The sequence below is a fragment of the Lissotriton vulgaris genome, chromosome 1_1 (assembly GCF_964263255.1).
Source record: "Lissotriton vulgaris chromosome 1_1, aLisVul1.2, whole genome shotgun sequence".
NCBI classification, from domain to species: Eukaryota; Metazoa; Chordata; class Amphibia; order Caudata; family Salamandridae; genus Lissotriton; species Lissotriton vulgaris.
In genome coordinates this window covers 737425567-737438749 of record NC_141685.1, presented here as the reverse complement: position 1 = coordinate 737438749, position 13183 = coordinate 737425567, and the positions used below count along the sequence as shown (strand labels likewise).

At 47.9% G+C, this 13183-nt stretch overlaps 1 protein-coding gene across 2 annotated transcripts in view; it reads right to left on the bottom strand.

Annotated features, from left to right (window-relative positions):
- CEP350 (centrosomal protein 350) overlaps positions 1-13183 on the bottom strand; it is a 1459870-nt gene that overhangs the window by 131491 nt on the left and 1315196 nt on the right. For both annotated transcript variants that reach the window (XM_086955422.1, XM_086955428.1), the window contains one exon: positions 2773-2855. In XM_086955422.1, coding sequence (XP_086811548.1) covers positions 2773-2855 — 83 coding nt within the window. The remainder of the gene's footprint in view (positions 1-2772; positions 2856-13183) is intronic.

Here is a 13183-nt window from a genome sequence, read left to right as displayed (position 1 = left end):
AGAGTTGTGGTGTGACTGAAGGAGACATGTTTGCTGGAGGTGAAGATAGGGTCGAGTATGTGACCTGCGATGTGGGTGGGGGTAGTGACAAGTTGTTTGAGTCCGAGGTTGGTGAGATTATCCAGAAGGGTGGTGGCGTTGCTGTCATTGCTCTTTTCCAGGTGAAAGTTGAGGTCTCCCAGTAGAATGTATTCCTCGGAGGGGAGGGCGTGTGGGGTGATAAAATCAGTGATGTCTTCAGTGAATTGTGCACGGGATCCTGGTGGTCGGTAGAGGAGGGTGCCTGAGTGTGGTCTTGGGATCGGTGTGGATCTGGAAGTGAAGTTGTTCGGCGCTGGTAAGGTTGACGTCTGAGCTGGTTGAGATGCGGATGGAGTTCTTATGGACGATAGCGATGCCTCCTCCTGTTTGGTCGGTGCGGTCCTTACGGATGATCTTGTAGCTTTCCGGGATGGCAATGGTGATGTCTGGGGCAGAAGAGGCGTTCATCCATGTTTCTGTTAGGAAGGCGACGTCCGGAGAGATGGTGTCTAGTAGATTCCAAAGGTCGATGGCGTGTCTGTGGACCGAGCGGGTGTTGAGCAGGATGCATTTTAGGTGGTTGGTGTCAGATCTCTGTTTGGTGTTAGTGGGTGAGGAGTTGGTCTTGGTGCCGTCATACTTGCAGGAGTTGCAGGAGAAGGGTCCATGGGTGTGTCTAGGAGCGGCTTGGACGCAGTTGGGGAGACGGCCGGGGTTTAGGGCTAAGAGGGTGGTGGCGTCGTATGTAATCCGGGTGGGGTAGGTGGTACAAGGGCCAGGGGTCTGGCGCTGGGCGCGGTCCAGGCGTAGACGGGCTTACCTTTGGCGCACCTTCGGCGCGCATGGGGCGCGACCGCTGCGCGTGACGCTGCGCGTGACGCTGCGCGCAAGAGCATCTGTCATAAGTGGGAGGGGTGAGGGAGGAGCAGCTGGGAGGCGGGTGCGTGGTGGAGGGGGCGGGCTCTGGGCAACAACAACAACAACAGAAATGGCGGCTGGGGCGGAAGCGCCGACCGGGTCGGGTGAAACCGACCAAATAACTACGCGGGGCAGCCACACAAATGCCAATGCAGGGAGCAAAAATAAACAGACAATGAAGCAATTAACAACAAACACGGGCACACGATCTCAAGGCAGCTAATGCAGGGGTATAAACAAACAGATAAATAATGCAGCAATTAACAACAAACACGGGCACACGATCTCAAGGCAGCTAATGCAGGGGTATAAACAAACAGATAAATAATGCAGCAATTAACAACAAACACGGGCACACGATCTCAAGGCAGGACAATACAGGTGAAAAATACACAAATAATGCAGCGAATGACAATTTCTGTGGTTAGCAGCGGATCTGCGCAAACGATACCCAGCTTGAGGCAGGAGAGAGCAGGGGCAGGAGGGAGCGACCGTAACTGACGAAGAATTAAAGATTACTAATGATATAAACTACTGGATGAATGATATTGTTTATCAAGGCTGGAACCCCAGCATCCGATGCTTGTGCCTAGGGTGACACACCTGTGATGGAACAGGTGTGCGACCAGTAAAGAAAAGAAAAAAAAAGCTGGCTTCACATGCCAAAAGAGTTTAGCCTAAGACTGCTTTGTCCATGCTACCATTAGGATAGCTGGTCTATAGGTTTGACTTACAACCAATCACCATAAGGGTTGTTTGGACTGATACAAGGTGATCACTAGAACTAGTGAGCATCATATATCAGGCCAACTTCTCACAACACCGGCGATGGGGAACCCGGGCATCCCTACCAGCACCTTAGGAGTCGAACGACTCAAGAAAAAACAGATCAAATGTTCAAAAAAGTTTAGTCAAAAAGTGACTAAGGGGTAGAGCTTCTCCGGATCTGCGCTAGCTGGCGCAGAAAAAAGAAGAACTGACGTCGGCGCGTGAGGGTGGCGTCTAAGTATTCCGACGACGTCATTCCGGCGCTAACGACGCCGACGATGGCCGCGGACGACGCCTACCTATGCGCAGGGGTATTGCTACGCAAAAGTTTCCGGATCCAGTTTGACGCCTGGGGATATTCTAAGGTAAGAATCTATCACTAATGTGTCTCTTTCAGATGATGGTGGCAAAACCCTGACTGAGCTCCCTCTTCTTAACTGAAGGTTAGTACTGGAAGTTGTCAAGGACGTAGGGATCTTGGACATCAGAGAGGAGGAAGCCTCCAAAGCCATGAAGAAAAAAAAACTGCTGGTAAATATATCATGGTCATGATGAGAGCAGTACAAAGGCTTCGGGGCACCTGTCTGTAAACACGAAATAACAATAGGATACTCAAATGTATTTTAAAATCTCCTGCGTTGAAGATGTATGTATGTATATTATGAACCAGTCTGTCAACCTCTATATTCTATTATTCAGATAACAGAAATCTCAGAGCAACAAATTATGGGTTTTAGAAATCCACATCAAGCACTTCACTCCATAACTATCTCCAGAAGTACATTTTCTGAGCTTTTCGGTTGCTCAACATAATTTCATTAGATCTCATTTTTAACACTTCCTCAAAAGAGCTAGAGTTGCCCTTATAATCGGTCGTCTGAAAAGATACTAAATTAGTTTTGAATCTCAAGAGACTTCAATTCTATGTGAAACTTCAGGGATAATAGCCTTGACTATGTCAATGCTGCCCTGAAGAGTTTCCCCAAAACTTCCTTGACTTTCCTCTTGCCAGAAAACGGTTGAAGACATCGCCTTGTCAGTGTATCTTCCTTTTCTGATACTTACCAATATGCTCATTGATTGACTCCAGGGATCCACGGGACCGGTCTGTCTCACTCAGAGATTTCCAACTCTTCACTGCATCAGGTCTATGGAGGAAAGAAGCAAACACATCTAGTGATTGGCTACATCACATTCAATGTCAATCTTTAATTCTTGATCTGCTATATAATAAAGTGTGATAAGGGTAACGTTATTGAAAAAAAGACAGAAATTGAGGTGTCGACTGGGAATGCAGGAGATGAGAACATGAGTTGTTGTGTGCAGCAGCTTGAATGCTAAGGGGAAAGAAAAAGTGACATGCCACTAAGACAGGCTTTGCAATCTTGGGAATGTTTAGGTTTGCATAAATAGCTCCTCTATATAATCAGGCCCTTCTTTTCGCAATCTCGAGAATTGAACTCTGGCTGGGTGGAACTCACATCTAGAACTTAAATCAAGCAGCAAATCCAGTGCGAGGATTAACACTCCTTTGTAGAAAGAATGCTTTAGTTTCTCAAACCTTACATATATTATCAAATATTAGCAAACTAATATACAGAAATTGCAAATGCTTTGCCCAATCATTTTTATCTTGAGAATATATACTGTGCCATGCCAAATAACTGCTGTGCATAATAAGTAGATTGCAATGGACTTATTAAAATGATACCATATAGAATGGTCAACATAAACACAAGAAAAAATTAATACTCATGGTTCCCTAAAACCAATTCCATAGTTAAGTTGATTAAAAGGGACAGAGTGCATGTGGCACCTCTGTAACACACAAGATGGAGGCACCAGAGAGCTACAAAACTAAAAGTCCACCTGAGTGGTGAGTTCCAGACCATCATTTGTAAATATCTTGTAGGTTTATTACCCATCCACTCTTGTTCGGCATATCCCTGTTGCTCAGGAGACTTGTGGAAGTGAATCCTGCTATTGAGAGACTGAAGCAGTCACAGCCTCCCTGAGAAGACACACCCTTGCACTGGCGTGCACAGCAGGCCTAACTTTGGAATACAAATGTTGAATGATCAGGCACAGTAGGAGCCTTGCGCGCACTGGCACTGTGGGACCTTACATATTCGTGTACTGGGCCGGCCCACTCTACACACGTGTAATGGCAAGTAACTAACCAAATACACGGTATTCCCGATCAGACGCTCACAGATATTGACAAATGAGAAAACTGCGATGGGAATCACAATCCGTGGTCACAAAGCAGTATGCAGAGGGATGGTATCTTTTAGCACGTTGTGAACAAATTAACTCCTCATGGAATGTTGTTTCTAATTGCAGCTGGCTTACTAATGTATAGGGGTGAACACTATCCTGCGACCCCCCCCCACAGTCAATCATTAAGTAGAAGGGGTGAGGGGCTAGCCCACAATGATAACCTGAATCATAACTGTGCATATCTGATTTTTGGCTCTATGTCAGATACTATAATTCCAGTGGTCTTCATTTAGTATCATTTTAGTATACTACGGAGCATACACCTTAACCCAATTATACAGTAATACCTGCTAACAATTGGGAGTTAGTGTCTCGCGGGAGGCACGCAGCATATACATGTACACACTGTTACTTTGAAAAGGATCACATAGTCAGCCGCTGAGCTGGGCAAGGCGGAACCTAAACAGGGGAACTCCAACTTGACAGGAAGCAGGGCGCTTCATAACCAGATGATAACTGCAAGAAAATGGGATATTTACTTACATGAAACTGACTGCCTTGCTTAAAGGTTTGAAGAGTAGCCTGTCCGCTACAGATGGTAAAATAGATAGAAAGACCATCAGGTTACATCAATTAAAGGACCATATTGACAAGCATGCAACTTGTCTCAACGGAAGAAAAAGTTACTTACGTTTGGTACGACTTATCTCGTAGAGACAATATCTAGCATCAGAATCCCCAGGCCTCAGACTGGATCCGGAAGAATTTTCTTGCGCAGTAAAGCTGCGCGCCGGCAGGTGGCATTGGTCGGCTCAGAGTGGCAGCATCGTTCCGTTCAGAAAGTGACACCTGCGTCAGTTATATAGGTGCCACCTCGGCATGCTGATGTCAGTTACTTTTCACGCCAGAAGCGCAGGGCCATGAAGTGCACGGACACTGATTTGTCTAAACTAAGGCCCTGCCCTGGCCTTAGAAATCTGTCTGCAGAACGCAGAGGATGGGAGAGTCTGTGAAGAATATACAGCTAGATATTGTCTCTATCAGATAAGGCGTTACTTAAGGTAAGTAGCTTGTTCATCTGATAGACATATAGCTGCAGATCCCTTAACTTTAAATAGATACCCAAGCAATACCATCCCCAGAGGTGGGAATGCAGACTAATTGTAGCCTAAGATGACCTGCACGACCGAACAGGCAAAGTGCTCGTCCCTGTGGACCAGACTGTCTAGGCAGTAAAGCTTGGTAAAAAAGTGTGCATGGATGCCCAAGTTGCTACCTGACCAGGACTGGAACTCCACAGGTGAACTCTGTCACTGCAGCCTTCGCTCTGGTGGAATGAGGTCTCAATCCTTAAGGTTGCTTCTTTGCCAGTTCGTAGCAGATCTTGATGCAGAGAATGACCCATCGATAGATGGTCCATTTCTGCACCACCGACCTTTCTTCACACCAACATATTTGACAAGGAGTTGTTCGTCCACCCGGAACGCTTGTGTGGTCAAGGCAGAACAACAATGCTCTCTTTGGCTCCAGACGGTGGAGTCACTCTTCTTCTTTAGAGGGATGTGGAGCAGCATAGAAAGTGGGCAAGGTGACAGATTAGCCCACATGAAATGGTGTTAACACTTTTGGCAGGAAAGACCCTTGTGAGAAGCACCAGTATGTCAGAGAAAACTGATAGGAAGGCAGGTTTGTATGCCAAAGCCTGAAGTTCACTCACTCTCCTGGCTGCTATAATGGCCACCAGAAAGGCTGTTTTGATTGTGAGCAGCCATAGGGGACAATTGTGTAAAGGCTCGAAGGGAGCACACATCGGCATGTGAGAACCACATTACGTCCCACTGAGGAATAATGAAGGGCAGGTGGGAACATATGTAGAAGACCTTTGAGAAATATATTTACAATGGGAGATTTAAATATGTAGGGTTGGTCAAGCAGCAGCAAGAAGGTAGACAAGGAAGAAAGATACGCTTTCAGTGTGCCCAGAGCAGAGTCCAGCTGGGCAAGGGTCAAAATAAAAAGTAAAATATCAGAAAGGGAGGCCAAAAAAGGGCCAAAGAGGGCCAATAGACTTTTCTGTACAATATCATACAAACTTTTTCCATCTGCAGGTGTATACCGTCTTGGTGGAGGGATGTCTGACTGCCAGAATAACATTACAGACTTCCGGAGGAAGGTCAAAAACTATCAACTGCCGCCACTCAATCTTCATGCAAGAAGGTGAAGAGTTGACAGGTTCGGGTGGAGGAACCTCCCCTGCTGCTGTGACAGAAGATCCTCACGAAGGGGCAGCCTAGTTGGAGGATCGATGCTCATGTTCAGAGGCTCAGGACACAAGATTCTCCCAATGCCAAGTCCAGAGCCACAAAGATGACTTACGCCTGGTCCTTCCTGATCTTCTGGAGAACACTGGGCAGGAGTGGTATGGGCAGAAAGGCGTACAGGAGGCCTGTGCTCCCCCTAGCCTCTCAATCAAGAGACCGTGGAAGACTGTGTTGAAAGTCGCACTCAGATCAAGCAATATCAGGGTTGAGGTATGACCTTCATCAGCACTCTGTCTTAGTCTTTCCATTGCTAGTAGTAAACCTGACTCAGTGGAATGGTCTGCCCTGAATCACAATTGGGTAGGATGGAGCAAATCAGTGGCTTCGATGAAGCGCGTTAGCTGATTATTGACGTGTTTTTCAAGGATTTTCGCAAAGAAGGGCAAAAGGAAGATGCGCCTCAGATTTTCCAGGATCATAGGTTCTAATGAAAGTTTCTTACAAATAGGGAGCACCGTTGCGTGCTTCTATTGCTGGGGAACTTCTCCTAAGTTGAGTAACATAGAAATCAGCTGTCAAAGATAAGGAAGGATAGAAGTCATGCCTGGGGCGCAGGCTTCGGTAACGATGTATCTGGATTCCTTAACTTGGAATATCCCTAGGCGTCAGACTGGATCCGGAACATTTTTTGCAGCAGCACCTCTGCACACCGGGGGACGGCGCCACACAACCCTGCCGTGACGTCGTCCACGTACGTGACGTCAGCGAGGTCATACAAGTCCCTCCCGGGACGCTGACGTCAGTTTTATTCGGTGAAACTTTTCTGCGTCACAACGCGGAACCACCAACAAAAACTGTGAAAGTATGGGAACAGTGTGCAAAGGCTGAAAGATCTGTGAAATAAACAAGGAGGATCGTACAAGACACCATCGTAAAAGACAGAATCAGGCACTGTCTACATATAAGTGAAAAAGCTGTGAGGAAGAACCCCTCAAGCGAAGCGAAGACCCTTCCCTAAATGCAACGAGGGAAGAGTATCTTCAACAGCCATAAATAGACTTATTACCATGTATATCTGCGCCATCCAGCAATAACGGAGCATAGAAAGAACATCAGTCCCCTGCAGGAAGGTATGAAAAGACTGGCACTTCCCCCATAGTAGTGGAGGTCTGAAACAGAGCTCAACAGATCCCTAAAGAAGGTAAATCAAAAGGCACCATTTTACAGGAAAGAAGTCTTTGGAGGGAGTTAGCCGCATATGGCAAGTATCAAATGGGCGCAACAATGTGAGCACCCGTGAGAGAAAAATCAATGGCAATTGAAAGAGACAAGTCGAGAAACCCACTTGGCAAGGTCCTCGCAGAACGGGGAGGATGGGTGGGCGCTAAGGAATCTGCGGCTAGACAACATCTCTACCAGATACATTGTTACCGAAGGTAAGTAACTCGTACATCTGATACACATCTAGCCGCAGATTCCTTAACTTAGAATAGATACCAAAGCCATACACCAAGGGGGAGGTGGTTCTGCGACAGAACTACCAAAAATGCCCAAGCATGGAGCCGGCAACAGAGTGACGGACTATGGGGAAGGCTGTGGCCGAACAGTCAGACAGCAACCCAATTAGCTTGGAGAGAAAAAGATAACGGGAGGCCTCCCAAAAAATGCCAGAATGGTGCTATATCATACCCGTATAAGTATGAGATGTAGAAATGGCACCAGCTATATACCACAACAAAAGAGAGTCCCGAACGAGGGAGGAAGAATGACCACTCTCAGCTTAATGGCACACTATGTGGACACCAACCAAAGGTTGAGGAAAGCATGAAGAGATGCAACCAGAGCCTACCATGCTAGCCCACGGAAGGTGACAGCTTACATCAGAAGAGCCGTCCCGCAGGCACAGTCGATATAGTATAGGGTGATACCTAATGAAAGGGGCACATCCGAAGGAAGTGGCAGCAGAGGCACCAGAGTACCAATAGGCGTATAAATGTAGGAAAGAATCTCAGACTTCTAGACCACATCCTCCGACTGGGAGCAAAAATTAACCCTCGTCCAGAAAGAGAGATATCGTTCAGAATCTGGCACCAAGAAGGGAACATTGTTAAGCTGGGGAACAAGAAGGGTAAATGAACCCAGACCATGCAACATGGGTGTTATAGGAGCACACCTAGTATATTAGTGGCAGGTGTTAGCCGCAATTTAAGCGTGAAAAGCGCCATGAAAACCTTCCATGAAGGAGAAGAAGACATATAAGCAAGAAGACGCATGACGTATAGAAGATAGCGCCAAGTCACCACATTGAACACCGTACAACGGTAAGATTAGAGCACCAGTGAAAGCATAGAGCCCAAAAGGATCTCTAGGCCCACTTGACATGAAGCTGAGCTATATAATAGCATATAAGTACCTCACTTGGAGTATGGCACACCCCAAACAACAGGGGAACACCTCCTAGGACAAACCACAGTCAGAGGACCAGACACACCAATCTGTGGAATACTGCCACAGTAGGCTTACTGCCAGCTGAAAACGCATAATGCATCTAAAGGATGCTAAATGAAAGGGTAACCACCCCAGAACATGCGAAAAGAAGACCTGAGGCTTACTGCCAGCTTAAAAAGCATAATGCATCTAAAGGATGCTAAATGAAAGGGTAACCACCTCAGAACATGGGCCTGAGAAATAGAGGCTTAAGAGGGAGTGCGAAAGCCCACAAGGAGGCGCTGAACAGCCGATTCGGCATGGCATCAAACAAAAGAACCCCATCAAAGGGTAGATCAACAAGTCGCTCCCGAATATTCTCCGGGAAGACACTATCCCGAAACCATGCATGGCGCCGCAAGGCAACCGAACCAGCCATAGCTCAGCCTAAGGAATCAGCAGTATCCAAGGCCGAGTGGATCGTAAATTCAGGAAGGTCACAGCCATCCCGGAGAAGATGAAGGAGGTCAACACAAGTGCCTTCAGAGGTGGCCGAAAGAAGAGACTCTGCAGAGTCCCACAGTGCAGAGGTAGCCCGAGCCAAGACACACACTGTATTCAGTGAACGAAGGGCAGAGTTAGTTGAGGGGAAGATGTCACGACCCCACAACTCTAGCCATCCGGACTTCCAGGAGGGAGGAAGCATTAGCTGAGGCAAGGAAGGGAAGGCAGTGTGCAGAACAAACCCCTGCACGTCTGGGTGAACAAAAAAAGCAAACTGGGGCATGTGGAGCAGGAGGGTGACGTTGCAAGACAGAACGAGCCACCGGATCACTGGAAGCTGGGAGAACCCAGGTGACCAAGAGAAGCTTCAAAGGGCAGAAGCGGCTCCATATCCCCCGCCCCGTGATGGAGGACATCTAGCAGAGGGTCCACAGTCAAGGGGACCAAAGGAGGTTGCTTGTTTAGAACACGAGTGGCCAAGGAGACTACTCTGAGAAACGCCGCACCGGCCTCGGTAGCCCTCTGAGGAGGGGACAGCAACTCATCCGTAGGGGAGCAGAGGTGTGCTTAAACCAAGGATTTGAGCACCAGGGACGCCACAGGGAGCTCCACGAGGCCTGGTTATTCAGCAGAGATTAGGCATTATTTGGGGTTGCGGAGCAGGCTGCCGTATCCTTGGAAAGTAGTATCTCTTCATGCGCGCAGGTGCCTCTCCACGAGCTCGTCAGCCCACAGCGGCTCGAGTTAGCCTTCAAGTGAGGTCCTGACCTTTCAGCTGTCATTAGTGGCATTCAAGACTAACATCTTAACAGAGGTGCTTCAGACAAGAGTCGCTTCATCTGAACCTCTCCTCCCATCCCAATCAATGAAGCCCTTTCGGACGTCCTGTTTGGGACCTAGTCCAAGCTCTGCACAGGGGGCTCCTGGGCACAGGAGAATTGCTGGCCACCATCACCCACGCTTGTGAGGATACCAGTTTCCTCACCCAGCACTCCAACCCAGAAAGCTTGATGTTTCAAGCCTCTGCCTCGAAGGTCAACCCTGACATGTTCTATTCCACTTCACCAGGCATGGAACCCAACAGGCTGGAAGCCTTTGGCAAGACCATGTTCTCTTACGCCAGCCTAGCACTGCGGTCAGTAAACATCATGTGCCATTTGACCCAGTACACCCTCACGGTTTGGAATTCTGTTGCCCAAGTGCTGCACATGACCTCGCGGAAGGACTGAGCCATACTGTCACAGGCAATTGAAAAGCTCTGAGAGCTACAAACACTGATAGTAGTTCTAGGTGATTAATGTGGAGACTTTTGTACTTTAGACTCAACAACCCTTGGATTGTGTGATTGTGCAGGTGAGCACCTCAACCAGTGAGCGATGCGTCTTCTGTTGGCACAGTCTGTGGAACAGGGTCGATGAAAGGCTGCCCTTTGGTTAAATTTTGTGGGTTCCACCACTGCAGAAAGCGATGGGTGCGGCCATCTACCAACCAACACTAGATCGGTCAACTGACCCTGCGACTGGTTCCACTGACTTGCTAAGCATTCACAAGGAGCCGTCCTTTTTGGGAATTAGGAAATACAGGGAGTACACGCCTGACCCTTGATATTGTAATGGTACAGGCACTTCGGTTCCTTTTAGCAAGAGAGACTGGACTTCCTGTTTGAGTAGATGTAAGAGTTCTGGTAACATTTTGTGAGAACAAGGTGGAATGTTTGGAGTATTGGTGGTAAGCTCCAGGCAAAAATCATGTTGGATAATTCCTAGCGCCCATTTGTCTGTAGTTATAGATTGCCAAATGGGGAGGAAATGTAGAAGACGTCCGACAGGTGTTAAATGATCGGGGAAGGGTAGGCAAGTCACTGCTTGTTAGGTGAAGGGAAATTAAGTGGTGTGTGGAACCCTTGCCCTATTGTTACCTCTGTGTCTTCCTCTAAAGAAGCTTCTTGAGGAGTAAGATTGATTGTTGCCTTTGTACGAGGCAGCAGTACTGTCTGAGGATGTGTTCTTGGACCACATATGGTAGTACGAGTGTCGAAAGGAGCCACAATTAGGAGACTGTAGGGCTCCCATTGATTTTGCTACCTCAGTGTCTTTTTTCATTTTCTCCAACCCCTGATCTACTTTGGCCACAAAGAGATGCTTTTTATCGAATGGAGTGTTTAGAATGGATTGTTGGACTTCATGTTTAAAACCAGAAATCCTTACCAATGCTTGCCTCCTAGTAGCACACTAGTGTAAATCTCTCTAGCTGCGGTGTCAGCAGCTTCTAAAGCACATCTAATAGAGGAATTGGAGATGAACTTTCCTTCTTGTACGAACTCTTGAGCTTTAGCCTTGTGCTTATCTGAGAGCTATTGGAGCAATTGCTCCATTTTGTCCCAGTGTGCTCTATCATACCTGGCTAACAGGGCATGGGTGTTGGCAATGCACCAATGATTCGCTGCCTGGGCGGCTACTTGTTTACTAGAAGCGTCTAATAATTTTGAATCTTTGTCCAGAAGGGGGGCATCCCCGAGGTTTGTGAATTGGCCCGTTTACGGGCATTAGAGACAACCAGAGAGTCTAGTGGTAACTGCCCTTCAATAAACACTGGATCAGACTGAGCAGGCTTATATTTTTTGTCTATTCTGGGACTGAGAATACGTGCCCGAACAGGGTCTTTGAATATATCATTGGCATGTCTCATCATTCCTTTGAGCATAGGAAGATTCTGACTGGATCTGTGAGTACTACTCAAAGTTTCAAACAAGAAATCTTCCACTAGGGATTCTTTGGGTAATTGTACCCCATGATATTCTGCAGCTCTAGCAAGTAACTCTAAATACCCTACATTGTCGTCAGGAGGTGAAGGTTTTGTAGGGTAAAGGTCTTGGTCATTGTCTGTAGGTGAATCAGTGTAGTAGTCTTTCTAGGGATATAAAGGTAAAGGATTATCCTCATCATCCTCATCAGGTTGTGGTGGTGGAGAGTTAGTTGGTGTGATAAGAAAATGTTCTAATGGTGGAGAATGTGGTGTAGGGGAACGTGGTGAAGGAGGAGAGAGGTTAGTACCGACATTCTTTCATCTCAAAGGAATGGTATAATGTATGTCCTCTCACTCAGGTTTGCGCTTCTGAGGCGGTTTAGTAAGCAAATGTCCTGTATCAGGATTAATGTAAAGTTCCTTTTGTCTTGGTCCGATTTGGGAGGTGTAATCGTGGTGGTTCGTCGTCAGGAGGGCCACTAGCCAGCAGGCAAGTGACCGGACAACGCGGTGAGCAGCAAAGAGCAGAAGGGCCCCACGCAGATCTCGTGGATGCTGGGGGGGCCTGGACTTCGGTGCTGGAGCTGCTCAGGGTCAGGGCTTCTCAAACCCCAAAGCACTCACTCGAGGATCCCTCGGCGGTCGTGCTGGTTAAGCGTCGTGCAGTTTTGAAGATGGCCGGTCCCTTCAGGTCTCGTCACACCCACGAATCTCAGCTGGGCTGATGTTGCAGGTAGAGGTCAGAGATGCCAGGGAATCCGGGTCTCGTCGAGCTGGGCAGTCTTGATCCGGAGGATGGACTTACAGCAAACCGCGATGCTTAGATGGTGCCTGCGGGTGCAGGGTGGCTACTCCTTAGCCACAAGGGAGAGTCTTCAGAAATAGCCAAGAGTCCTTTCGTGGAAAGTAGTCAAGATTCAGAATTATCTAATTTGGGAAGGGGGCCTGCTCCTACCTTTATTCTAAAAAAAGGGGCTGGCACGCGACTAGGTCCTGCCCATGGGTGGGACCAGGAGGGGGGTGGTTACACCCCTCTCCCTTGTCCGGACTTTCCCCAGCTCAGGGGCTGGTGTGCCCCTGGAACTGGTTTAAGCCGGCATATGCACAGTGAGCACCGGGCTGCCACTTGCAGTCACCTTCCTCTCAGCCCTGCCTACCTGGGATACACAAAACCCTGTCTGGGATGGTGCTAGCACCGCCCCTGACAGGAAACCCTTTGTCCAATCTCTCCTCGCTGGAAGGACTCCCAGCAGCAGGAGGTCAGACTTGTGTCTGTGGTGGCAGCATCCATTTTGTGATGCTGAGGCTCGAGTTAGCTT